Genomic DNA, 25,991 nt, shown 5'->3' with positions numbered 1-25,991 from the left:
TCCAGCAGCAGGCAATTAAAACAAACTGGGACTATTTACATACATTTATTGAGTAAGTAATTGCGTGTCCTTTGATAAAATCCAAGATCCTATTCAAAGAACAAAAATATTCAAATTGGAGGTAAGGTTTTTGTAATACTGCACAAAATATTTCACAAATAACGATTTCGTAAAATAATTGAATGTTTCATTTTTAATCTTTTAAACGAAATTCAATAACTGAAAAATGGTAGAAGACTAAACAGACCAATAAAACCAGTTGATATACTATTCAGGTACAAGTAGCATTATATTCTAACCGTCTTACAACTGTCAGACATCATCCCACTGCCGATGCTCAGCCACACCTTGTAACCTTGCCCTTAATAAAATATTCTGAGGTTTATCATTATCCTTCTGCATATGTCCTTTCATGTGTCTGTTCAGAGCACTTTTCTGTATGAAGGCTTGATCACAAAGTTGACATTTGTGGGGCTTTTCACCGGTGTGTATCATTCTGTGGTTCCTCATGTCTTTCCGTGCCATGAATCGTTTGGGACAGAGGTCACAAGCGTAGGGACGTTCACCTGAAAGTAAATTGTGTTTATGTACCACATAATTGAGTGTATCCTATATCTTCATCATCCTCCAGCCCTTATTCCAACTATATATATTTGGGGTAGGCTTGCTGAGCCTTCATACATACTCTTAACAGCTTGTAAATAAACACATATGTATAGACATTACATACCTGTATGAGTTCTCATGTGCACTACTTTAAAACTCTGACTTTTGAACTTTTTATCACAGTATGGACAAGAAAATGGTTTGTCAGTAGAATGTGATCTCATGTGTTTGAAAAGGTCGCCCTGAAAATAGATCCAGATTTTAGTTAATTCATGTTTATTTCAAAACAAAATTCAAAAAGCAAAAAAATCTATAGGTACTAACATTATAAAGAAGGAAGGAAATATTTTTGTCTGTTTGTAATGGATAAACTCAAAAACTACTGGACCGATTTTAACAACTCTTTCACTGTTGGAAAGCTACACTCTGCCTGAGTAACATAGGCTACATTTTATCTCGGTACAGGCTGAAGTTACCCGTGGCCACGGGACGCGGGTGAAGCCGCGGGAAAACGGCTAATAATTTACATGCCTTCTTTTAGAAGAAGATCTATTGTAGATTCAAAGCTCCGCAAAAGCTGACTATTTATTACAATTAAAACTGGGTAACATGCTCTTGTGCTTGATGAAGTATAATACTGACCTTGATATAGAATCTCATATCACACAAATGACACGCTATGTTCTTAATTCCAGAGTGCCTGATCAAATGAGTCTTGAGGTTGCCTTGCTGAGCGAACTTTTTGCCACACTGCACACAAATGTAGTTCTTCTGATTACTATGCGTTTCTAGATGAGTCTGGAATTATAATGTTGATGTTTGATGAATGTAAAAGTTTTTTCTAATAATTATAGACATGCAATTGAGGTTGTAACTGTTATTGAGATTTTTTTCTTTCATGTATCATAGAGAAGAAACATTTTTTTGTTTGAACATAAAAAACCGTCATCATCCTCCGAGCCTTTTCCCAATCCTGTTGGGGTCGGCTTCCAGTCTAACCGGATTCAGCTGAGTACCAGTGCTTTACAAGAAGCGACTGCCTATCTGACCTCCTCAACCCAGTTACCCGGGCAACCCGATACCCCTTGGTTAGACTGGTGTCAGACTTACTGGCTTCTGACTACCCGTAACGACTGCCAAGGATGTTCAATGACAGCCGGGACCTACAGTTTAACGTGCCATCCGAAACACAGTCAATGGTGTCTAAGATATACTTAGAAAGTACATACAAACTTAGAAAAGTTGCATTGGTACTTGCCTGACCTGGGATCGAACCCGCGCCCTCATACTTGAGAGGTTGGTCCTTTACCCACTAGGCTACCACGACTTTATTTTGAACATAAAAAAACTCCAAAAACACTGAACCGATTTAAAAACGTATTTCGCTAAGAAATACACGCCAAGTAACATAGGCTATATTTTGTCTGGGTACAGGCAGTAGTTCTCAAGGGACACTGGGACACTGCAGGAAAAATCTAAAATCAAATATTTTTTTTGTTCATACCTTCAAATTATTACTTTGCACAAATCTAGCATCACATATATGGCACACATGCTTCTTGATGCCCTTGTGAATCATCTCATGATTCTTCAGAACATTCAAGTAGCCGAAATTCTTCCCACAAGTCAGGCACTGGTATTTACGGACACCCGTGTGCGTCCGAATATGACTGTGAAGATTGCGGACTGTTGGAAACGTTTTATCGCAGTGTTGACATTTTATATCAGGCTGAAACAAAAACCTAGTTTAATATTAAATGACACTCATATAGGCTTCAGCCTCATTAGAAAAGATAACTTTTATTGCTGTTGTGTTTTTTAGTATTTACAAAATACCTTTTTACCAAAGTGGCTCCGCATGTGTGCTTCAAAGTTATCGTATTTGTGAAATGATTTCTCACATTTAGGACATTTCATTCTAGTTCGTTTCTTTAGGGGTCTCTCTAATTCTCTCCGCTTCCTTATTCTCCTGAAAAATATAAATGCAATCATTATTTTATGGGAACTATATTTTTTGTCACCAAAATTTATATATGTCATCAAGTTGTATCACCTAATAAATAGATCGGTCGCCACGAAATATTTTCCTTCTCAGATAAACAAAGAGTGTTCCCAGGTATGAATTACCAAATTAATGTTAATATAATGTGTAAAATATAAGATGGATTACCAATAAAATTGTAGTGCATTACATGAATATAAATTTCGTTCTTATAATAATAGTTTTATTACTTAAATAATAGCTTGGTGCTCAAAATGGTAGATCTGTCACCAAATAAATCGATTAATCGATCCCTGACTGCGACTCCTTTTTATTTGTTATTTTGTCACCAATACAGTAGTTACATTTTATTTCGTTCAGTTATTAAAATAATGTATTCGTTACCAATTTAATACATCAGTTTAATTTTAATTTACTTATCGGCCAGAAAAGAAAAAGGGGGCGCCCTTCAAAATCCAAACCAGCGCTGATTATTCAGTGATTGTTATTTTCACAATAAATATGGATTATTTTGACTTTAATTAAGTGTTTTATTTACTATTCAGCTAGAAATTTAATTTAAATATATTTATACTACCTGTAGAAATTAAGACCCTTGGGAGAGGCACATGGCCAGTTAAGTAGTAGACTCTTTTGGTTGAAAGGATGATGACAACCACCCTACATTTTTAGACCTTCATGAAATTTTCTAGTGATATAATATATGATTTATTGGTGATCTCTTTAAATTAGTTTGCTTAAATACTATTAGGACAAACCTATAATAATACACACAAAACCATTTATTTGGTACCTGATCCCATATCTCTATGATTTTCGGTAATTTATTGTGGAATTGATTTTATATTGTTTGGTGATACATTTTGGTGACAAATCTACTATTTTGAGGGCAAACCCTATTATTTAAGAAACACAAAATGAATTAAATTGGTGACAGCTTAAACCATACCCTTATTTTATTACAGTTTCAAAAGAATAAAATAAGAGCAATCATACATAATATTGCAAATGATCATAAATGAATCATGGTTTCAGTCTAGTTGTAGTATTAATTAGTATTTATAATTGATAATAAATAATTGAAAACTCACCTAATAATTTCTGCAGGTTCCATGGATCGGTCAGGCATCAAATCGTTGTCCGATACAATATTTTGACTCAGCACGTCATCTGCTATTTCGGCTACATTTATTTCAAGGATTTCATGATCATTGGAGAGACTCTCCAATTTTACTGGTTGTTCCTGCAAAAAGAAATACGATTGATTATTTTATTTTTTTCTACTGCTCTATATTTTAGTAAGCGGCAGGTTTCATCTTCTAGCAAGCTCTAGTGGTAGTTTTCTCAAAATCTGCCTATATGTCTCTGTAACGGATTTGTAACAATGACTGCTGGTTAGCATTTGCAGACAGCAACTTTACGTGCCTTTCCAGGCACTGGATTTATCTACAAGCATTATGTAGCTCACTTTCTACCTAAGGTAAATAATAACACAGCATTAAAACTAATAAAACCACGGAGGACAAAAGACTAGCGGAGATGCCCTAAAGCAGGTAGGTCACGCGCCTTCAGGTAGGTCAAATACGTCACGACTACGTCACGGCAGGCGTGGCTGGACACCGCCCATATACCGTCCTTCATATTAAACTGACATCTTGTCATAGTTGTATTATTACAACAATTTCAACAGATTGTATTTGTTACTCGATTAAAACGATGAAATGCGCTATCATTAATTGTAGAAATTGCTCAGGATCCAAAGTCAAACATACCGATAGGATAACATTTCACGTGTAGGTAATATTTTAGCTTTAAAACATATTTTTTGCTAGAGACATCTGTCGTCGAATAGCTGCATTTCTAGAACTTCTAAGTGAATTTGTATTATTTTCGTATCAATCTTTTATCAATGTATATTTTATTGGTATCAATTTTTTGCCTTAAAAATAGCTTAATTTTTCCTTGCATCGTACAAGCTTTTTTATAGCTTTTTTATTTACAAACCAAAATATATGATACCATGAAAATTTAAAATTATAAAAACACCATCTTTCGGTAAGTAGTCGACTTAATATTTGAAGTAAAATTGTGTTCATCAAGACAAAGAGACCCGTTACAAAATTAAATGCTACCAGGCATAGAAAATTCACTCACCCATTCTTTTAAAAGGTCGTATTTAAAATCTATGTATTTTTTTTTGTTTTATCTAAGAAAAAACATAAAGGTAAAAAGTACTTTTGTAAGAAGATTTCTCGATATATGTGAATATGAATTTCTATGTTAGGGTGGATGAACAAGGATTTTCCTGTCTATGTAGAAGGAATATTTTTCAGTTAAAAATTATAGGTAGGTACTGTGTTATATAAGATGAGACGACAATTGGTGTAGATTTATTTATATTCATCATCAGCAATGTTTTACATAGGTATATCTCTCTTCCCGTACATACTTTTTGAATGTACCTTTACTCAGAGCAACATGCTACACACATAAAGTCTGCTATTTAGTGGAGGCGCCGTTATGATATAGTTGTGAAAACTCTGATAAACACTGACCCTATAATTTTAATTCCCATTTTTCTTGGTGAATTTCATAACATGGCAACATTGAAAATAACAACAGTCATCATCAGCACGGTTCTAGAACAAATAGAACAAATTTTCGTGCTTGTGACGCCATAGTGGTTAGTAGACGAACTAACACAATGACATAAGTTGACACTTAAATTACACAATGGGGGTATTTTAGACCGGTGGTGAATAAAAATGATTTTTAATCGAGTCTCCATTTATTGATTCCTAGTAGAATTATACCTACCTATTTCATTTTTGAGGGTGTAAAGAAATTGTTGTGGGGCAATTTTTTCGAAAAATAATACTTATATAAGTACAATTTTTCTATCTTTTTTATCTCTCTCTTTTTCTTCGGTCATTTCAAATGAATGCTTGTTCAAACTTTCCAATTCAATTACTATTTTTAAAGAATTAATAAGTTTGAGTATTTACTTTACTTTTTAGTATGTCACTAGTGGTCGATGTTAGTTTAGGGTTAGATTTTAATTATCCTATTCCACGCTAGATGGATTTACAAAAAATGGGCGGCTTCCCATAAAAGGCGTATAAGGGTGTAGCACGGGTGGAGCCAGTAACGTTCCTCGTCCCCCGCTCACCCGAATTTTGGCGCGCTGCTTTGTTAGGAGATTTTACGTTAGGGCACCTCCGCTAGTCTTTAGTCCTCCGTGAATAAAACCATGAAAACATGAGGTAAGGATTAATTTAAGCAACTTTAAAATACCAACCTCATCTAAAAGTTGCTGCTTCAGAATAAGATTGGAGCGCACAGCTGATTGTTTGAAGTAGTAAGACTTGTTCAGCAAATCTAAACAGGCCTGACATATTTGCCTAGGCAAATTATCTCCATCATTCACCTGAAACAAATGTTTTAAAATAAAAAATATAATAGGTCTTTACCTATGAAATTGCCGTTTTATATGAAAAAAATTTTACTTCTTTTTTCATGTATTTTTTATTTGTATTTATTAGTGTCCGACCGAAACTGGTTTTCCGGCCGAAACCGAAACCGAATGTTCGGCCGTGGCTTCAGTTTCGGCCGAAACCGAAACCGAAACCGAAACTCACATGGTCAAGTATAAAATTTTTTTAAATACTGAAATTTGGTGTTTTTTACCATTATTTTGCATTAATTAGGGCATGAAGTGGAAACACAGTATATTAATTCAGTTTGTTGTATTGTAATCATTTATCTAATACAATATTAAAAAATCTTAATAACATTTTTAATACTTTTTCAAAGTAAGTTCTCATAGCAAAATGTTTTTCAGTTGAATATAATCAAATAAGTAATTGTTAAATAAATAAAAAATAATAAAAAGGATTACTTTTTGTAATTTCCTGATCATCAGGCCATAGTGCAACTTTAGGTTTAGAAGTCAAACTTAAGATAGTTGTCTGAACAAGAGTTGACTGATCTGCGCTCGATTTTTTCAACGATGCACTCGAGTCTGTTCGCTTCAATTTTGCTTCACTTTTGAAATCATTCAATTCTGAGACACGTTTTTGTACTTCCTTTATTCCTGATCATGAAATTTTGATAAATGCAACCTCAGTCCATGTGATGTTTGTTTTTTAGCTTCGTGGCTTCCTAATGAATAGCACTTGTTACATATCTTGCAAACAGCTTTTGATGTATCACTGATACTTTTATCAAAGTACTGCCAAATCGGATTTTTTTCTCGTTGTGACATTTTACTCTGAAACAATTAAAAATAAAACCGTAACATTAACAATCGGACAATAGGTCATCGGAATGAAAAATAAATCTCGAATAAGATTACCTATAAAACGTAATTTATGAATGTAAACACTTCACATTTTTTATTTACTTACAATTTCTTTTTTACATGTGACTTCATTTGTTAATAACAACAAAACAGTTATTGACTCAATATTTAATTAACTGTATAAATAATTCAAGTACAGAAACAAAACAAAAACTTACATGTTATCAGTTCCATCAAAACATAACCTCCAAATAATGTTTCCGTCGGACGCACACGCACTGACTAAGTTTTATTGCATTACTACGGAGCTATCCGAACGGCACACGATGATTTCCGAACAGAGCCGACGGCTTACGACACAGCTTTGCCGCGGAAAACGAAGTTAGGCGAACGTGCGTGACCTTGCGAGATAAGTTTCGGTTTCGGCAAAACTTTCGGCCGATTTTGGCCGAAAACGAAACTGCAGCCGAAACTTGATTTTTGGCCGAAACTCGACCGAAGCCGAAACCGAAAGTTCGGTCGGACATTAGTATTTATCAAAGTTATTACCCATGCAATCAATGCTTCTTTGCCAACGCAGTGGCAGTGAATTGATGGCCTTCTTAAAGAAATTAGCTGGACGGGAGGCAACCATTTCTTCAAAGGCATTTTTTAGTGAGTCTCGGGTACTGAATTTTATACCCGATAAAAACTTATCCAAATTCTGGAAAAAGTTGTAATGTGTGGGCGCCAGGTCTGGTGACTGGCGGAGCGCGGAAAAAATCATTCATTTGTGTGTCTGTTGAGCAGTGCAAGGCACGTCTCGACGCGTACTTCGCGCTAGCGTTCATTGAGTTTGTGGGACACCCATTTGTTAAGCTTTTTTACCTTGCCAATTTGACGCAAATGGATCAATATTGTTTGACGCTAACGTCGAAAGCTTTAGCCGTAGATTGTGTATCAATCACAATCGCCTTTAATTCATCGTTGTCAACCAAAGTCTTCGGTTCAATTTTCAGGTCGAAATTTCCAAAACCAATAACAGGTGGTACGTTAGTTAGCAATGTTAGCCCCGTAAACGTCGTTGATGTTATGTGCCGTTTGTGCCGCGTTGCTGCACCACGGTACTCATATTCCATAATAACTTGATTTTTTAACCTATCCATGATGAAGAAGAAGATTGAAATGCGATGACAATGTAGCACTAATCAATAAACTAATGACCACTTTTGGAAGATGAATTCCATGTTGTCCAAATTAATTTGAAATTATAATTCTTAGCCAAACAAAAAATATTGTGATTTGAAAACGGCAATTTCATAGGTAAAGGCCTAATATTAATGTTTAGTTTTGTGACTAAAAGTACCTTTACATAGTGATTACATTGGCTTTAAGACACAAACTAATCATAGTTTGTATCTTGTACTCATTTAGTTCTACTTTTCGGTAGTTACTTGTTGATATAGCAACAACAGAAATAGATATTTTAGTCACAAGACCCTAAAAACACCATTTTACAATAATGGTGTCTGCTACATGGAGAAATCCCACAGGGTTCAGTTAACTGAATTCTCACATTTTTAGAAATAGTGTTAGACAAATATTAAAATTATTAAATTAATATTCTTACCTCAACAGATGTGCAAAATTTAAATATCTCAGGTGTACACACTGCGAACAAATCTTTCATAGGACCAGTGTCCAATAAACAGGCACGGCAAATCTTATTAAAATCTAAAACAACGCTTATTTCTGAAGACATTGCTGCCTTTAGGAAATAAATAAATTCTAGTAAAATAAAAAACAAAACATGAATTCCCTTGACATTGGTTCCTCTGACAGATAAGTTACTCTATGTCTGACAGAAAACTGAATGAATGACAAAAAAGAAAAAGCATTCATTCAGCATAAAGTTTTTTTTTCACAGTAGAAGTTGCTATATTCTTGGTAGTATGTAATAAAAATGGTAGAAATAATACTATACGGTCGTCTCAATGTTGTGAAATAAGTATTTTATCGAATGGGTTAATTTATTTCAGCAATGTTCATTAAGAATTAAAAATTCTGACACTAGTCAAGCACATAGGGAAAAGTTCCTAAGTTCATAACATCAATGGAGCGAACTGGGAGCTAAAGTACCCAAAAATAACTCCAATACCTAATGTAGTTCTATACAATGAGGTGACCTGATAACCCATTGGCTATTGTGCATAATTCTTAAAAAATACCTAAATATCTCTATAAGATAAGTATTTAATCTAGGATCTCAAGTTCACCGGAATGGAGCTGGCGATTTCTGCTATCAAAGAGGTTGAGTGTATGCTTAATGCGCCGTACCTATAATGGTTAATACAAGTTAATAGTTTCAGCTAAGCCAGTATCCTTATCCACGTATATGTAAACACCGTTGAGGCATCTTAACGCCGTTTTAATTAATAGACCTTGAATAGCTTTCTACATATGTTAATCTGTGCTTTGAAGTCTATAACTAAGCGAAAATGATTGAATATGTGTAGTTTGATTAAAGCTTAGACTTTACATTGTAGTTCATAATGCAATAGATACACATGCAGACATGATTAGGTACAGAGTATTATTATTAACAGCAAGCTATAGATAATATTTATTACACATTATTTACTATTTTTGCTTGGAAAAACATTAATGTCTTAAAATTAAATGAAATGGGGCCATTGTTGTTGTTATAAAAATAAACGATGTCACAAGTAGATTAATTGATTGATAAGATATAATTTAACTACATTCCAATCCAATAGATATTGTTAAAACTTAACGCACGATATTGAAAGTCATTTGATATTTTTATGAAGAACGTAGGTGGGCCTGCCCACTTAGATTCATTCTTCACTTAATGAAATTATTACATCAAATAAAATGTGGGTCAACCTAGCTTCTACTCATGTGTAGGGTAGAAAAAATCTGTCTGCATCTCAAAATTTCATTGAACTCGAAAAAAAAGAGCCGTTGATTCCTCTCGAAACTTAAGAAACCTGTTTTCCTAACGGTGCTTACTAACATCGATCAATACGCGCGCTTACGTTGTTTTTGAGTCAAAGGTAAATCCGCATGCATTGCAGATGTTCGCTACGTCATTCCAACTCTACAATAAGTGATAGCGCATTGGAGGTTATATTTTTATAATATTTCCCCAAAGTCAGTTAACGCACGAAAGTTTTATATTATATTTAATTGACCACGTATTTTTCAGTAACAAACATAAATCGAGTGACTTCATACGTACTCTCATATCTGTTGAAGTGTTAAAACATCTACGTATCATTAATGTTTGTTGTGAACAATGGAATAAACACGATATCAGTCATTTCATACAGTTAAAGTGAAGCGAATTGGTATTTACACAATAATGTAGTAGGCATGTAGTTGATGATAAGAACATCGTTCAGTCATAAGTTTTCAGTGGCGCGGTCCGGCCGTGTTTGTGCGTTGCTTTTGTTTACATACTACACGTAACAATACTAATCGAATATGAGTGCCAACGTTACAAGTGACGAAGTGCCTGTAACAGGCATCCCAGACAATGAAAGAATAAAACGTTTAAAACAACACTTTACTCAAGAATTTGGTTGTGAACCATTGTTTTTTGTCAGAGTGCCGGGCCGCGTAAATCTGATTGGAGAGCACATAGACTATTGCGGATACCCAGTGTTGCCCATGGCGCTTGAACAGGATATACTCATAGCTGCTGCGATATTAAACAAGCCGGAGCTTCATGTGCGGAATATAAATAATAAATATGCCAATTATAATACAGAGATAAAATCGTGTGAAGATATAGATATTGTTGCAGACCCGAATGGAAAACCGTTTTGGTATAATTATGTGCTCTGTGGGGTCAAAGGTGCTTTAGAATTTTTAGGAGACAAAATTACCAATGGACTGCAGCTTTGTGTGGATGGAATAGTTCCTCCAGCGTCCGGTTTGTCCAGTTCCTCAGCCTTAGTGAGCGCCGCATGTCTGGCTCTGCTTTATGCTCAAAATGTTCCGCTGAGCAAAACTGAAATTGCCTCGCTATGTGCAAAGTGCGAAAGATATATAGGAACCCAAGGAGGTGGGATGGATCAGGCGATAGCGTTTTTGGCAGAGAAAAACTGCGCCCAATACATAACGTGGCAACCCTTAAAGGCTACCCCCGTAGCTCTACCCGAAAATGCAGCGTTTGTCGTAGCTCATAGCTTGGCTGAGGCCAACAAAGCAGCCACGAATTATTACAACCGAAGGGTGATTGAATGTAGGCTGGCAGCTAAAATTATAGCTACGTGTGCAGGTGCAGTTACTGATAAGAAAATTATTACTTTTAGTCAAGTACAAAATAAACTTGATAACACTCTAGAAGAGATGGTGAACCTCGTTCACAAGTATTTGCCCAAAGATATTTATACGAAAGAAGAGGTATGTGATATCTTGAACGTAAATGCAGAAGAATTGGAACAGTTGTTCTTTACGCCAAACACGAAGCATTTAACTGAGTTCAAACTGAAACAACGAGCGCTGCACGTTTACGAAGAAGCTAAGCGTGTGGAAGATTTTCGTAAACATTGTTCGCTATCAGCGTCAAATGGCAACGGCTTGAATGGTGTGAACGGAAACGGTGCTATTGTGTCCGATAATGGCGATTGTGATGAAATAATACGCGTTCTTGGAGAACTAATGTCCAGTAGTCATGAGAGTCTAAGAGATCTCTACGAGTGTTCCCATGAAAACTTAGATCGTCTAGTCACCTTGTCAAAAGAAATGAATATTCATTCTCGTTTGACCGGAGCCGGTTGGGGCGGATGTATTATAGCTTTGTGTCCGAAAGAGAAAGTCGCAAAATATATCGATATGTTAATTGATAAGTTTTACGTAAAACATTGTAACATAGATAGAAATAAAGCTGCTTCTTATGTGTTTGCCACTACTCCGAATCACGGTGCTGAAATTTACGTAGAAAAATAACATCGTATGTCGAAATATTCATATAGAAAATAATTATGTAATATTTAAAAGTAACTTATTATTATATAGTAGTCATAACCTAGATATAATAGTAGTAAACCCCACCAAATGAACCACTTACCACCTATATCAGACCGATGTCTTGTAAAGCTACTATTATGATTAACTTGTTAACATAAATATATAATTATACAGTGCTTTAAAGCACTTTTAAGCAATTTATGTGCATTATTAGTGTCATTTTTAGTTATAGTAAGTATCTAATTTATTGTAATCTATTTAAAATAAACCATTTTGTAATCTTTTTTTTATTTGTTTCACTTAACAAGTGAAGTACGAGAACGGTTATTATAGGTGCCTTTATCTTGACTTTTTAAAAGAAATATTAATTCAAATAAGAATATTAAACCCACTTTCTCTTTTTGCCTAAAATATTAAAACAAAAAAAACAAAATGTTTGAAACTCGTACATTAATTCGTAGCCTTTACGAAGCAAGTTACGTTAACTCCAATTTAATTAATGACTTAACAACTCATCATCCTCCGAGCCTTTTTCCCAACTATGTTGGGGTCAGCTTCCAGTCTAACTGGATTCAGCTGAGTAAAAGTGCTTTACAAGAAGCGACTGCCTGTCTGACCTCCTCAACCCAGTTATGACTTCACAACTGATATCCGAAATCTTACATACCGTAAATATCACATAAATTGCTGTTGAGGAATTCAAATAATTCAAAAGTTGTGAAATTATTGATATTAGCTGAAAACATAATACAAATATACAAATAATTCATAAAGAAAAATACACTTGCAATCATTGCTCAATTTTAAATGCACATTTCTGTTCGATCAATATCTTGCTGTCAAAGTGTCAATCTAAACTGTCGTCTGTCAATGGTCAGCCAGTAAAGTGTCAGGAAATATATATTTTTATGGCAAACGATTTCATCAGCTTGTTTTGATTTAGAAAAGGATTGGAATAAAAATAAGTTGTTCTGCAAGATAAATACTGAGACTTCAGACGTCCTTATTGGCATCCCAGTTCCATAAAAACGATCAAACGTAAGTATTATATTTTGTCCTGAACAAATAGTTGTCAACTTCAATTCCTCTTATCCATTTTATGAATATTAACAGTACTATGTAAATTTAAACGCATTTTATAGCTTACTAAGGATAAGCAGCCATGGTATTGGTATTATATCAGGTATACGGAATTTCGTACTTGTCGTTATGCCTATGAGGTGTCATTTTGTTATTTTGAGGTTATGTACGAAGTCGTAAGTATTTGTTGATGCAACGCCTTTCAGACTTTGTAAATAAGATTGAATGTCAAGATAAAAAATTATAGTGCAATTCTAATTTAATTTGCAAGGTTATTAGTATGTTAGTAGTTGTTAAACCGATGATTGTTAAATCTTAAAAGGTTTATTTTTATTTTTGCATCCATGTCTTGACTGCTTATGTAGTTCCAAATATTTAAATAAATTCTGTTGTGTGTTAGACGTTGACATTAGTGGGTATTATTCATTATATTTTACAGAGGAGTTACCAAAAAGGAGCTATACGCTCCAAAAGACAATTCCAACGAAACAAACAGAAAATTTCACAGGCCAAAGCCAAAAGAGCTGCTGCGTCCATTAAGAAAGCTGAATCAGCCGTCCCACTCCTCACTAGAGAGGCCATCAGAAACATTGTGCACAGCAGAAACCCTGACCTAGGAGATGCGCAAGAGAGCCTAGAAAACGAACCAAACGTTTATAAAGAAGAAGAAGAAAATACAGCAATGTCTTCCAACGATAGCAAGTCTAGAGATGAAGTAATGGCCGCTAGGCAGGCAAAGAAGCAAGCTAAAAAAGGAAAACTTAAGGACCCAGCACAAAGTGAATCTAAAGAACAAACTCCAGCACAAAACGCTGATCTTAGACCAGTACAAAATGCTGATGTTAAAGAAACAGCTCCAACAGTAAACAAATCAAAGGTCGAACAAGGACCTTCAAAAGTAGAACCTAAAACAAATTCACTGAAAGGTAAAGATGAAGTTGATAAAGCTGTTAAACTAGACACTAGTATAACAGATGCTGGTGATAAGAATAAAGAACAAATTAAAGCAGAAAGAGCCGCTAAGAAGGCTGCAAAGCAAGCTAAGAAGAAGGGTGCAGCGGAAGGAGATGGACTTGCAGACAAACCGGCTGTTAAGGAAGTTCCGAAACCAGTCAACAAAGATACAACTGTCAAAGAGGTACCTAAGCCAGTCAATAAAGATGCAACGGAGGTCCCTAAGCCAGTCAATGAAGATATGACTGTGAAGGATGTAGTGGAAACTTTAAGAGATATAGCTAATGTAGCCAAGGACATGAAGGAGGTCACTAATAAGGTTATGGATTTGAGCGGCAAAAAGGTAAGGTTATTAAATAACTAAAACCTTTTTAATTCAATTGAATAGGTATTGAGGTAAGAGGTGCTATGTCAACTCTGCATGTATTGGCAATTGTGCTTGATAAATTCAACTTAGCGCCTGTCAATATATTTTTTCAAAACTTTTTATTGGTGTTTATATTGATATTAGATGTTTTCTGTCTTTTGACCTTTCTTTATCAGCTCCAGTTCATTACACTTATAAGATTAGTAATGAAACTATAGAAATATGTGTTATTTAGGCAGAAGAAAGCAACAAAAGTAAGTCAGAGTTGAAGGCGGAAAGGCGCGCGAAGCAAGAAGCTCAAAGGGCAGCTAAACAGGCCGCGTTAGACAAAGCTGCTGCAGCCAAACCCAAGGTTGAGGTTAAGGCTGCCCCTGAAAAAGAAAATGCTAGACCTAAGGAGGTAAGTCACTGTGAAGAAATAATATTTTAGTCAGTATAAAAGTCATTTGTTCAAATTAGGCTAAAAATTAGCACCTTTTCAAGGTAATTTTTAACATACTGCATGACCTAAGCAAATACAGTCAACTTCAGGTCAGTGGTAACAGTTTTATAGGAAAATCGTACTTATTACTATTGAGTTAAGGACAGTTACCACTGATGTGCAGTCTATATTGTACTAAATAAATATGTAATAATATTTATTTTTTTAAAAGAGGATGTTCTAATTAGAATAGATGTATTTTTTTATGTTTATTACCAATGTCTCTGTCAATTTGAACAACCAAAGTCTTAAAGTGAGTGGCAAAATATAAAAGCATACCCTATTACCCTAGTTAAGACTCCGAACTGTAGACCAATGGACATAAGTATTTTCTGCTTTTTAGTGGTTTTAGAAGTTGGGTTTTACAACTTGTTCCAGGAGAAGGCGCCTAAACAGAAGGTATCAGACAAGACTAAAGTGAAGGCAGTCAGTTCTAACAGAGTGAACTGGTTCCAGCACCTATACAAGGAGCATGACAAAGAGTCGCTCAAGTCCATCGCTATCAACTCCAAGTAAGTCACAAAACTCATCACTCATCATCATCCCCTTTTTCCCAACTACGTTGGGGTCGGCTTCCAGTCTAACCGGATTCAGCTGAGTACCAGTGCTTTACAAGAAGCGGCTGCCTATCTGACCTCCTCAACCCAGTTACCCGGGCAACCCGATACCCAAAACTCATCACTACATAGTATAAAACAAAGTCGCTTTTTCTGTACCTATGTCCCTTTGTACGCTTAAATCTTCAAAACTATGCAACCGATATTCATGCGGTTTGTTTTTAAAACATAGAGTAATTTAAGATGAAGGTTTATATGCATAATAAAATAAATTAAAAAGTGGGGAAACATTGTTATAACGTGCGAAGCTGGGGTGGGTGGCTTGTTGAATTATAAACCTTGAAATAAGGGTAGTAAGGTTGAAATTGTCTAGTATTTCTTTTTCATCACAGATTTCAGAAGTATTTGGATTATAAAGCTAAGCGTCCACTTGTCGGTATCGTACGCAACGGACGCAACGCACGCAACGGATCGTAGTATTATTTATATAGAAACTCAAACAAGATGTGCGATGCGTACGATGCGGACAGATGGACGCACTTGTTTGAGTTTCTATATAAATAATACTACGATCCGTTGCGTGCGATACGTCCGTTGCGTACGATACCGACAAGTGGACGCTTAGCTTAAATAAATCTTATTTGAAATGAAACAAAGATCTTTTTTATTGTCTTACATGTGGTCCTAGCCTGCATGTGAGTCACGCGCTTGATAATAAAAAAGCCTAGAGAGAAACTAGTGATTGTAAATCAATTTGATCAGTTGTGACTGTGAAACGATTGCATCAATGTCAGCAGAAATATAAGATACAAAAATGCTATTTATACATTGAATTTATTTACATTACAGAACTTAATTAATATATTGTATTCTCGTTTTGTTCAGAAATAGTCTTTGAAACAATATTTCACGGTACTTAGAGTGTAACAACGATAGTTGTTCAGTTATTTATTATGTTAATACCTATTAGGTCAATTGTTATGGAACCTTGGAAATCCATTGAGTGCTATTGCCTCGACTACTCGTCGATGCTGGTTTGTTTATTTATAAAGGTAGCCTTTATTATAATTTTAGGTAAAATCATTTTTACTACACCACTGATGCAAAACAACTCAATCGTGGAATTGTAACAAATCAACAAACTCACTTTTGCATTTAAGTATTATTTAAAGGCAATATATGGTTAAGGCAAGCTAAACTACGAACTAAAACTTTTGTAGAGAAAGAAAACAATATAGATAAATAACCCTACATGTATATTAGATAGCTAATCCACATAATGCAGCATACACATCACCATCTATAAACTATGTTTTTCATTGCAGCTTGCACCCAGCGATTGTAAAGTTAGGCGTACAGTTGGCATCTCGTGTCGTATCCGGCTCAAATGCCCGCTGTGTAGCTTTGCTAGATGCGCTTAAAAAGGTATGTAGTACAAAAATATTCAGATGGGCTCTGCCTTATAGCAGTTTCCCTGTAATAAAAGACACATACATTGGATTTTAAAAAAATCATGGACCTTGCTTATCGTCAAATTTGAAAGATTAGCTAGAAGAATTTCTCTAAATGAGTGTTAAAAATCTAGAGAGCTGACTTATACATAAATTAAATAAAAATAACGGCTGTACAATAATTTGATAAAGCCTCTGTAAGAACTACAGCGGGAACATAAAGTTTCACCAGTTTACCCTTTTAGGAGCTGCACTCCCATAAAATCAAACTTGTATAAATAAATAAAATATTGATTTTCCCTAAAGCACATAATTAGGCATAAGGTATATCATAGATACAAATAAAAAAAAACCTCTTTTTGCGTCGAGGGCTAAAAAGTAGAAAAGATCTCAAATATTTCCCAATTCCCAGATGGTTCGTGACTACACGCTCCCAGCTAAGACAGAGTTTGCCCGTGGTCTGGAGTCTCACTTGGCGACTAGCCTGGACTTCCTGTGGGCCATGCGCCCCCCCTCCGCCTCGCAGACTAATGCCGTCAAGTTCTTCAGATACCATCTCACGCAGCTGCCCAATAACGTCGATGAGTTTGACGTGAGTATTTTAGCCTTTAGAAGTGTGTACCCAAAAGACATAAAGGGGCCATCTACTCAGTGAACAGGGTCTCTTATTAGGTCCTCTAGTTTTTTACTCGTGAACTCCGAGGCCTCCTGTTCAGGGCCGCAAACGAGGTAAAGATGACCCTGTTAAGGTACCACTCTCGCCATAATAAGTAGCCCGAGGTCTGGAGTCTCACTTGGTGACTAGCCTGGACTTCCTGTGGGCCATGCGCCCCCCCTCCGCCTCGCAGACTAACGCCGTCAAGTTCTTCAGATACCATCTCACGCAGCTGCCGAATAACGTTGACGAGTTTGATGTGAGTAATGGCCTGTTTTCTGTTTAAATGGTTTTTGAGTTCGTAAAAGTACCGAAAGGTAGTAGTTACACAAAGGGTAATATATTGCCATCTACTCGACGAAATGTGTACGTAATAAAATTAATATTTAATTGTGAGAGTAGCGTGAAATGTAGCTTGCATTATTATTTAAATGATAAAATTATCAGTTAAGGTTCACTGACACTTCTGAAAAGCTGATACGGTTTTGTCTCTATAATTAATCATTTGAATATTTCATATTATTTGATAAAATAATACCTAAGTTAAATTATCATTCAAGTACAATTTTGCGCCTTCCAATGTGGGTAAATACAGTACATAGTACAGGCCTAGTCAAGTACATAAATATTCTTATTGCCCCTTTCCCCATTTATTTCAGCCGACATAACTTTCAAAGTTATTGGGCCCAAGTCATATGTCCAAATTCACAATTTTATTTTCTTTTCTCACAGGCAAAGAAAACGCTACAAGAAGAAATAGACAGATACATTAGAGAACAAATCGAAATGGCTGGCGAGGCAATTAGTATTGCCGTGCGCAACAAAATCTCTGACGGAGACAATATTCTCACTTATGGATGGTAAGAGTGTTATATATGCCGACAGATTAACTATCTCATCAACATTTTCCGAGCCTTTTCCCAACTATGTTGGGGTCGGCTTCCAGTCTAACCGGATACAGCTGAGTACCTACCAATGTTTTACAAGGAGCGACAGCCCTGCCTGACCTCCTGAACCCAGTTACCCGGGCAACCCAATAACCCTTGGTTAGACTGGTGTCAGACTTACTGACTTCTGACTACCCGTAACGACTGCCGAAGATGTTCACTGACATCCGGGACCTAAAGTTTTACGTGCCATCCGAAAAACTGTCCTTGATGTCCAAAATATACTAAGAAAGTACATACAAACGTAGAAATGTTGCATTGGGAATTTCCTGACCTGGAATCGAACCCACGCCCTCATACTCGGGTTAACCACTCGTGTGAAAAGAGGTATTTTAAGATTTGGTCGTAACTTGTTTTTTTTTTAATGTTCGTTGTGCTTTAATGATCAGATGGTGTAGTATTAAATGCCGCATGAGTGTAAATATTTGTGTGCATGAACATATGTATGATATTAGAAATTCGTATGGCGACAGTTTTTGTCTAAATTGAATTTGCTATAATTCTTAACTCCACTAACTAAGTTTATACACACTTCTTCCTATGGAGCCTACTAGAGAGCCTCTTCTTATAAAATATCCTCTATCTAAAGACTGAGCCGATTCTTATCAAACGCGTCTAAGAACCTTTGGTTCACCAGCTCTAATCACAAAAAAAATGCATCCAAAGTTCGTCTATTTCAAAAGGTTTTTATTCCAGCAAAATATCAATATCATCTACTTCCTTTTAATTTTTTCTTTCAGAACCCTAATATATTAATAACTTTCCCAGCTCATCACTAATCGAGCGTATTCTCCGCGACGCGTGGACAGCGGGCCTGAAGTTCCGCACGGTGGTTGTCGGCAACCGCGTGCAAACATCTGCCACGCAAATGTTGCGGCGACTGGTTGCTCACGGCCTGCCCTGCACTTATGTCGATATTACCGCGCTTGGATTTGTTATGAATAAGGTAAGTTTTTATATGACGTTGATACATGCTTGTAAAGGCCTAAACAAGAGAAGGGTAGCATAGTTTTAAACAATCGTACATAGTTATTTGGTTTTGAAAGTATGTACGTATTTTTGTCTAAAGAAGTCTTCTAATTTTAAAAATATCTGTCCCACAAAAAAATTATTTCCCCCTTTTGAGATTTTTACCTACATATTATTAAATGTCTTCTAATTTTGACCCATGACTTCCATTTAGCGTGTAAGATTGTGTAACTTTGTCCGAAAATTTGTATTTTCAACCTTCCGAAAAAGAAGGAGAATCTTATCTCTATTGAAATAGGAATATAATATTATTTTAGTACAAACCTACTTTTAATCCTAAACTCCCTTTTACTACCCCCCTTAGATCAACAAAGTGATCCTTGGCGCGGGCGGGCTGCTGGTGAACGGGTCGGTGCTGGGCGCGGCGGGCACGGCGCAGGTGGCGCTGGCGGCGCGCGAGCAGAACGTGCCCGTGCTCGTCGCCTGCGAGACGCACAAGTTCTCGCAGCGCGTGCAGACTGACGCATTCGTTTATAATGAGATCGGTATGTATTGTAGCTTTAGATTACCTGTAGGTGTGGGTGTCTACTGTCAAAATAAGGACCACATAGGAACCAGTGATCGCTGTCCACTATTTTACACAAGGTCTCCAGTTACTGCCAGATAACATGGGAGAATAAAGTATAGAACACCATGTCATCTTGGCAAAAAGGTATGAACCAACATAGCCTTATTAGTGCATTGTAACAACTCTTTCACCCTGTCGCTCCCGTACGGACCGACCAATGTCGCTCGGAAAATCCGAGCAGAAAATCGGCCAGTGCGAAAGCGCTGCACTGCTAGGCAGTGACTGCGCTGCTAGGCAGTGACTAGAAGACGCTCATCACAGTCATCTTTAAAATCCAAAGATTATATTTGTAAGCGTGAGTTCAATAGTTATTTTCTTTCAATTCAGGTGATCCCGACGACCTAATCGACAAATCAGACGAGAACTCACCCCTGAAGGACTGGCGGTCCAACCCAAACCTGACACCGCTCAACCTGACATATGACGTCACACCGCCCAGTCTCGTCACCGCAGTTGTGACCGAACTCGCCATATTACCCTGCACCAGCGCCCCCGTCGTACTACGATTCAAATTATCCGAATACGGAGTGTAAATAAAATATTTATTAAAAATAAATGTTAGTAAAACCTTTCTATGTATGTAATAAAATTGCATAATGAACTGACTTGAATTTTTGATGACCATTTTTTGATCTTTCTCTGTGTTTAATCGTTCTGAATGTAGTAGATACAGAAAATATCTCATATACTCATAATAATGATTAAAGTTTCAATCTTGCCAAAATATGATATACATGTATGTGTAATTTAATCTATGTTTTACCTACATAACGATTCAATCTCAATATTATACATTAGTATAAAAGTTGTTTTAACCTCACAGACTACTTTTTTTATAAACATTTTCAAACTGCTATTGAATACTGTCGCTTATGTTTTCGTAAGTGTACAATCTATCTATAAGTAACAACTGTCTATTTTTTAAGTACTTTTGTGTACAGGAAATTTTTGATGTAAAATTTTTGGCAATAAGCCAATTGGTCAAAGACCTACTTATGGCAAAAGCTAATTGCTCCACAAAATTGATTTTAACTTATTTAGTTTTATAAAATACTTTAGGACTTTTAAATAAAAAACATGAAAAAATATTGTTACTGCCACGCCTGCATAGGCAGGCGGCTTGCTTATTGCCTAGCAAGTAGCTTTAATTTAAATGTAGCGTCACCGAACGCGCTGCACGCTGCATCTATGTACAATCGTGTTGGTCCTGGGTAACGAGACGCGATGTGTTTTAGAAGGAAATAATTTATGTAATGTCAATGGCTTCAGTTGCACCCTCCACGCAAATTACCGCTAGCCAGAATGCAAGCCGCTAGGCGCGAAGCAAGCTGTCTACGACACGTGTGTGTGGACGTGGCCCAAGGGTTTTTCTTAAAGGTTTGCATGGTAGAGTACAAGTTTAATAAGAAAACGAATGTAAAATTATCATTTGATTTATTGTAGATGCTGGTTTATGTTATCAACTCTTGTTAACATGGTAATTAGCATGTAGTTGAGTGTTCATTAATAAAAAAAATCCAATAAAGGAAAATTTCAGACCATAAAAGTGTAATTATAAGAATTATCAACATTTCAATAAAACTACAATAATAATTAATTAAAAATCACTTGTATTCAGCACATATTGCAACACCGTAAAAATGCACAAGAACTAGATGTGTTATAATTATATTATAATGAAATATATTAGTGGTATTAATTAATAAAATTAATCTTTATGAGGGTGTTCAGCCTTATGAATAGAGAAATCTAATCTTACATAGATAATTACACAAAGGAATAGTGCGTAGAGGAATCCTACGACAAGCAGGGGCTCCTGCAACATGAGCAGGCGAGGGAATGTGTAGCGCAGTTGGAAGTCTTCAATGTGATTCTCAACAATGTTCTTCTTAGTGAAGGAAATGACAGGGCGGCCCTTTGTGTCCAAGTAGGTGTAGTGCAGGCTGTCAGGCAATCTAGTCACTGGATAAGGCAGGTTAACTTTAACACTAGTTGAACCCTCGGGCAGTATGATCTTGGTGACTACCTCATCAACTTGCATGTCATCATAGATGTGATCAATAACCCTCATCTTCAACAAGTAGTCATTTCCTGATTGGTACAAGTATTCATAGCTGGGGACATTATAGCCCAAAGTGTAATGAGTTCTCCATCCTCCAAACAATGGGTACCTAGGTCTCAGATCCAGTTCCACCGAGTCTTTCTTCACCTTCATGTTAGAGGTGGAGATGTTGCCATTAGTGTCTCTGTAGTACACATCTGAGGCAGAAGCAGGCAGCAGAGTCTTGTAAGACCTGACACTAGCAGGCCCACTGTGGTGGTCTTGTTGGTAGTCATAGCGGGAGAAAGGACCCTTCAACTTGGCACCAGTGTGCTCAATCTCAATCACCTCCTCTACAGCAATGTTGCCCCAGTGAGACACCTCGATAAGGCGCTCGATACGTGTCACAGTCAAGAAAGGAGAATTGTTTTTATAATGAATGGCTAATTCCTTCTCACTGAAAGGTTTTACATTAGGATATGGCCCATACTGTATACCACCATCCTGTTGTGTGAACGGCTTCACCTTCGTGAATGATTCGACGCTCTTGGAACTCAGAATAACGCTAGTTTTCTGAGAGGTGATGTAGTATGGCGAGTATATGTACAAGTTTCCGATGTATTTGACTAATTGGTCTTCCTGCTGGGTAATGGCTGTGGGGTATGGCAGCAGAGCTTTAGTAAGAACTAATGTGACAGTTATCTGCGGGGTCGCGCCCGGATTCACAGCTTCCTTGAGATCAACACGCCAGAACTTAGCATATTCATAACCCTTTACCGTGGTTTCGACGACTCGCAAATCTTTATTATTGCTGTCTTTAGCGCCAGCGAAGGCTGCATTATTCTTTGCAGAACTCTCAACAGCTATCAAGAAATTCTTTACCGGCGTACTCCCAGTGTTCTCCAAGGTTAGTTTCGATGTAATTCTTACGAGTTGCGTCGATATATCTATTGTCCTGTCGACATTTTTGAATCGTATATCACTGGATATGGTATCAACGCTGGCACTTTCACATTTTATTAAGATATATAGAAGAAATATACAATAGAACCGTAATTTAGCCATCGCCGGTAACATCATTATTTTTGTCATTTGACAACGCATTAACCGGAAGTACACGCCATCAAATTTTAAAGGAAACGCAGTATTTATGGTACATACGATCTATGGTAACTATGTTCTTTTTCTCCACATTCAGTTTTAGTCGATTTTTCTCCCGCTGTGGTACTTCTCTAACAGAAACTTCTCATACATTCATTCATTCACTTTGTTTTATTATCTTCATTCGAGTCAAGTTAATTTTACTATTTACTTCACTTCACTCTTCACTTTTTTTTGTCTTTCAATGAGCGATGTTGTGCACAATAAAATAAAACGAAAGTTTTTAAATTCTTGAAATTTTGTAGGCCAAACATTATACTTCAAAGGAACTTTCACGTGACACAAACAAGTGCATTTCCGTGAAATTTTTAATCGTTCCGGTACAATTCCTGTGGTTCTTAGAAACGAGCTATTCCAAACGAACAGTCAAGAGTGGTAATTTGTGGTGCGCCCTGCAGGAAGTCACAGTTATCAAAGATGATAAGTCTATTGGTTCGCACAAGCCTTGCTCTACTTGGTAAGTGGATAAATGATATTTATTTCATTGATAAACATGCATTTTACCGTTATTGTTTCCCAGAGTTCTCAAGTTTTACTGAACTTCTTTAGTCTTCTCATACTAGCCAACAACTCGACTCTTACTGATTAAAAATATAATGTAGAGCATTCACTTGATTTGCTTAAATTCTAAACACGGAGTTATATACTTTCAAGATGGTTTTAATTAAAATCTGAGTACCTACAATGTGAATTTCTCGTGTTATAGTTTTAAACTTGCTGGTGACACCGGCCGACGCATTTCGGAACAGAGACGGCAGTTACGGCAAGTATAACAAGGGCTACAGTGACTCCAGCTACCCTAAGACGTTAGCTGGCACCAGTTCTGGGCTTCCATCCCAGCAGGCTACTCGAAGAGGCTTGGGCATTTCAGCCTGGGGCATTGTCCTTGTGGTAGTGGCATTGATACTGGCAGGCATGGGATTCTACTACTTCTCAATCTGCTATGATATCTGCCAGCCAACTAAGAACAAATATGACAAAATGGGCATGCCAACTATGGCCTAGCTTAACTCAGTAGAGCCCTGTGATTAGATTTAGTGAGTTGTAAGAATTTCATGCAATTTGACCTGTATGCAATAGCAAAAGTATAGATATTTATACTGCTGTGGTGTGTTAGATATAACTGTCTAGGTTTTATTAGTAAGGAAACATACACTATGTATGTATTGACTGAACCTCTCGAAAAGGAGAATGATAAATTGAAACATTCCTATATTCTCAATGCTAATTGTTTATGAGGGTAATTGTGTTAAATTGTGAATCTGAATGTGGCCTTAGAATGTCTAAAACATATCTTTTATGATATGTTATGTAAGCATATAAAAATATAAAGGTTGTGACCTACATTAATGATTTGTATATGGACCCTATATGATGTGTATTTTTGTGATGAATTGGGGTGCTTTTTGCTTTGATACACAATTTGATGGCTTTATGAACGTAAAAAGACTGGTTGGGACCAAGTAAAATTTATAAAGACAAAAACATTTACATTTTTGTAGTAATTTAGATTTTATATTTATATAAAATGAACTTTTATGTGTTCATTAAATATAGTTTTAGCAGAATATGTTAATTGAAGTAACAAATTCTTAATAGCAGATTAAAAGAATGTACTATGATCAGAGTTTACCTCAGACAGATACTGGTGCCATACAAACCACATAATCACCATTGTTTTCCTTATTTATTTTGTCACTCGTAATAGTTCTGTAAGCTACATACCTAGCATAAAACTTTTAAAAAGATCCCAGCTATTTATAACCATTACTCACATGAATTGTTGTAAACAATAATACATTTTTCCATCATCACAATAACCAGAAAGGTTGATTATTTCACTAAGAATGCAAATAGCATGACTAAACTTAGTTACTTCCTGTAAAAAAATATTGTATAATCATTGCTGTATTGCAAAGTTATCATGAAACCAAACATAACTTTACTCGAATTATGATTAAACTGTGTGACAAGGTTGTTTATCTAATGGAAAGAACTAATTAAGAGAATGAAGCTGTACAATTAGAATAATCTAGATGTCACAAACTGTCTCGACTTACCCTAATTAAACATCTTATCAGTATTATCCAACATAATGCTGTCTGCCCGTCTATACATAAGACTGTACACAAACTAGACATGTATGTAGAATAAGTTTCATATTGTTCAAAACCAATGCTCAAAATAATATTGTTATATACACATAATATTCCTTTGTTTTATTTAATTTACCTTCTGCAATATAGACGTACATACATTGTTTAAATCAAGTAGATATTTCGAATTTATCTTATCCAAATAATAGCAGTCTAACACGTTTTTTCTAGGGTAACCAAACTTGGATTTATTGTGTCATCCATATAATGGTGATTGATGACTGGCGTTATCTACCATCACTAGGTAATTACAGGGGAATCGGTGTTTAAAATTGATCACCCTGCTTCCTCTAATCTTAATCGCAAAGTCATGAGTCATAAGATTAAGTGTGAATTAACGACTCAACGAATTCTTGTAAAAAAAGCGAACCAGTCATGGACTTTTTTGGAAATGTTTACTACGTAAGAAGATAAAAAAAACATTAAATCCTTGGCGGTGAATAGTCAGGGACAACTTGACCAAAGATTACGTACTTCTCTATGATTATATAAATGTTACATTTTTGCCTCATTTTCTTTGTTGTGATTGTGGGGCGATGCCCCATCTAGACATTTATATAGGTAATCAATCAAAGGTACTTCTACACATTTTGTCTGAAATTAGAGTTCACCAACAAATAGTTTTATCGCCACAAAGAATCCAATTTTTATGGAACTGA

General features: G+C 36.1%; 5 protein-coding genes across 8 annotated transcripts; 3 read left to right on the top strand and 2 right to left on the bottom strand.

The window, feature by feature from the left end:
- Nucleotides 1-29: 29 nt before the first annotated feature.
- Nucleotides 30-8,756, bottom strand: LOC124631653 (oocyte zinc finger protein XlCOF6.1-like). 3 transcript variants are annotated; one of them, XM_047166167.1, is made up of 9 exons: nt 7,127-7,393; nt 6,507-6,878; nt 5,907-6,035; nt 3,700-3,851; nt 2,443-2,575; nt 2,111-2,335; nt 1,249-1,404; nt 731-848; nt 30-566 (listed from the first exon to the last, which is right to left on the bottom strand). In XM_047166167.1, the coding sequence occupies exons 2-9, from the start codon at nt 6,525-6,527 to the stop codon at nt 313-315; spliced, it is 1,188 nt and encodes a 395-aa protein (XP_047022123.1). In that variant the 5' UTR covers nt 6,528-6,878; nt 7,127-7,393; the 3' UTR covers nt 30-312. The 3 variants fall into 3 exon arrangements, with proteins under 3 accessions (XP_047022123.1, XP_047022109.1, XP_047022115.1); XM_047166153.1 differs by lacking the exons at nt 6,507-6,878; nt 7,127-7,393 and adding an exon at nt 8,518-8,756; XM_047166159.1 differs by lacking the exons at nt 6,507-6,878; nt 7,127-7,393 and adding an exon at nt 7,458-7,610.
- An 811-nt stretch (nt 8,757-9,567) lies between these two features.
- On the top strand, nt 9,568-12,171 carry LOC124631625 (N-acetylgalactosamine kinase). The gene has a single exon (XM_047166120.1). The coding sequence runs from the start codon at nt 10,395-10,397 to the stop codon at nt 11,862-11,864; it is 1,470 nt and encodes a 489-aa protein (XP_047022076.1). The 5' UTR covers nt 9,568-10,394; the 3' UTR covers nt 11,865-12,171.
- A 567-nt stretch (nt 12,172-12,738) lies between these two features.
- On the top strand, nt 12,739-20,579 carry LOC124631611 (translation initiation factor eIF-2B subunit delta). 2 transcript variants are annotated; one of them, XM_047166110.1, is made up of 10 exons: nt 12,739-12,923; nt 13,405-14,103; nt 14,522-14,686; nt 15,146-15,279; nt 16,650-16,749; nt 17,188-17,367; nt 18,163-18,290; nt 19,146-19,323; nt 19,711-19,891; nt 20,302-20,579. In XM_047166110.1, the coding sequence occupies exons 2-10, from the start codon at nt 13,648-13,650 to the stop codon at nt 20,505-20,507; spliced, it is 1,728 nt and encodes a 575-aa protein (XP_047022066.1). In that variant the 5' UTR covers nt 12,739-12,923; nt 13,405-13,647; the 3' UTR covers nt 20,508-20,579. The 2 variants fall into 2 exon arrangements, with proteins under 2 accessions (XP_047022066.1, XP_047022058.1); XM_047166102.1 differs by having other exon boundaries at nt 13,405-14,262.
- An 812-nt stretch (nt 20,580-21,391) lies between these two features.
- Nucleotides 21,392-23,141, bottom strand: LOC124631634 (dolichyl-diphosphooligosaccharide--protein glycosyltransferase subunit 1). The gene has a single exon (XM_047166130.1). The coding sequence runs from the start codon at nt 23,117-23,119 to the stop codon at nt 21,683-21,685; it is 1,437 nt and encodes a 478-aa protein (XP_047022086.1). The 5' UTR covers nt 23,120-23,141; the 3' UTR covers nt 21,392-21,682.
- A 185-nt stretch (nt 23,142-23,326) lies between these two features.
- LOC124631672 lies at nt 23,327-25,385 on the top strand. Its single transcript, XM_047166179.1, has 2 exons — nt 23,327-23,633; nt 23,883-25,385. The coding sequence occupies exons 1-2, from the start codon at nt 23,594-23,596 to the stop codon at nt 24,179-24,181; spliced, it is 339 nt and encodes a 112-aa protein (XP_047022135.1). The 5' UTR covers nt 23,327-23,593; the 3' UTR covers nt 24,182-25,385.
- Nucleotides 25,386-25,991: the final 606 nt, after the last annotated feature.

Source organism: Helicoverpa zea, chromosome 1 (genome assembly GCF_022581195.2).
Source record: "Helicoverpa zea isolate HzStark_Cry1AcR chromosome 1, ilHelZeax1.1, whole genome shotgun sequence".
Lineage (NCBI taxonomy): Eukaryota > Metazoa > Arthropoda > Insecta > Lepidoptera > Noctuidae > Helicoverpa > Helicoverpa zea.
Note: the sequence above shows the minus strand (reverse complement) of the source record. Positions and strands in the feature narration are given on the sequence as shown.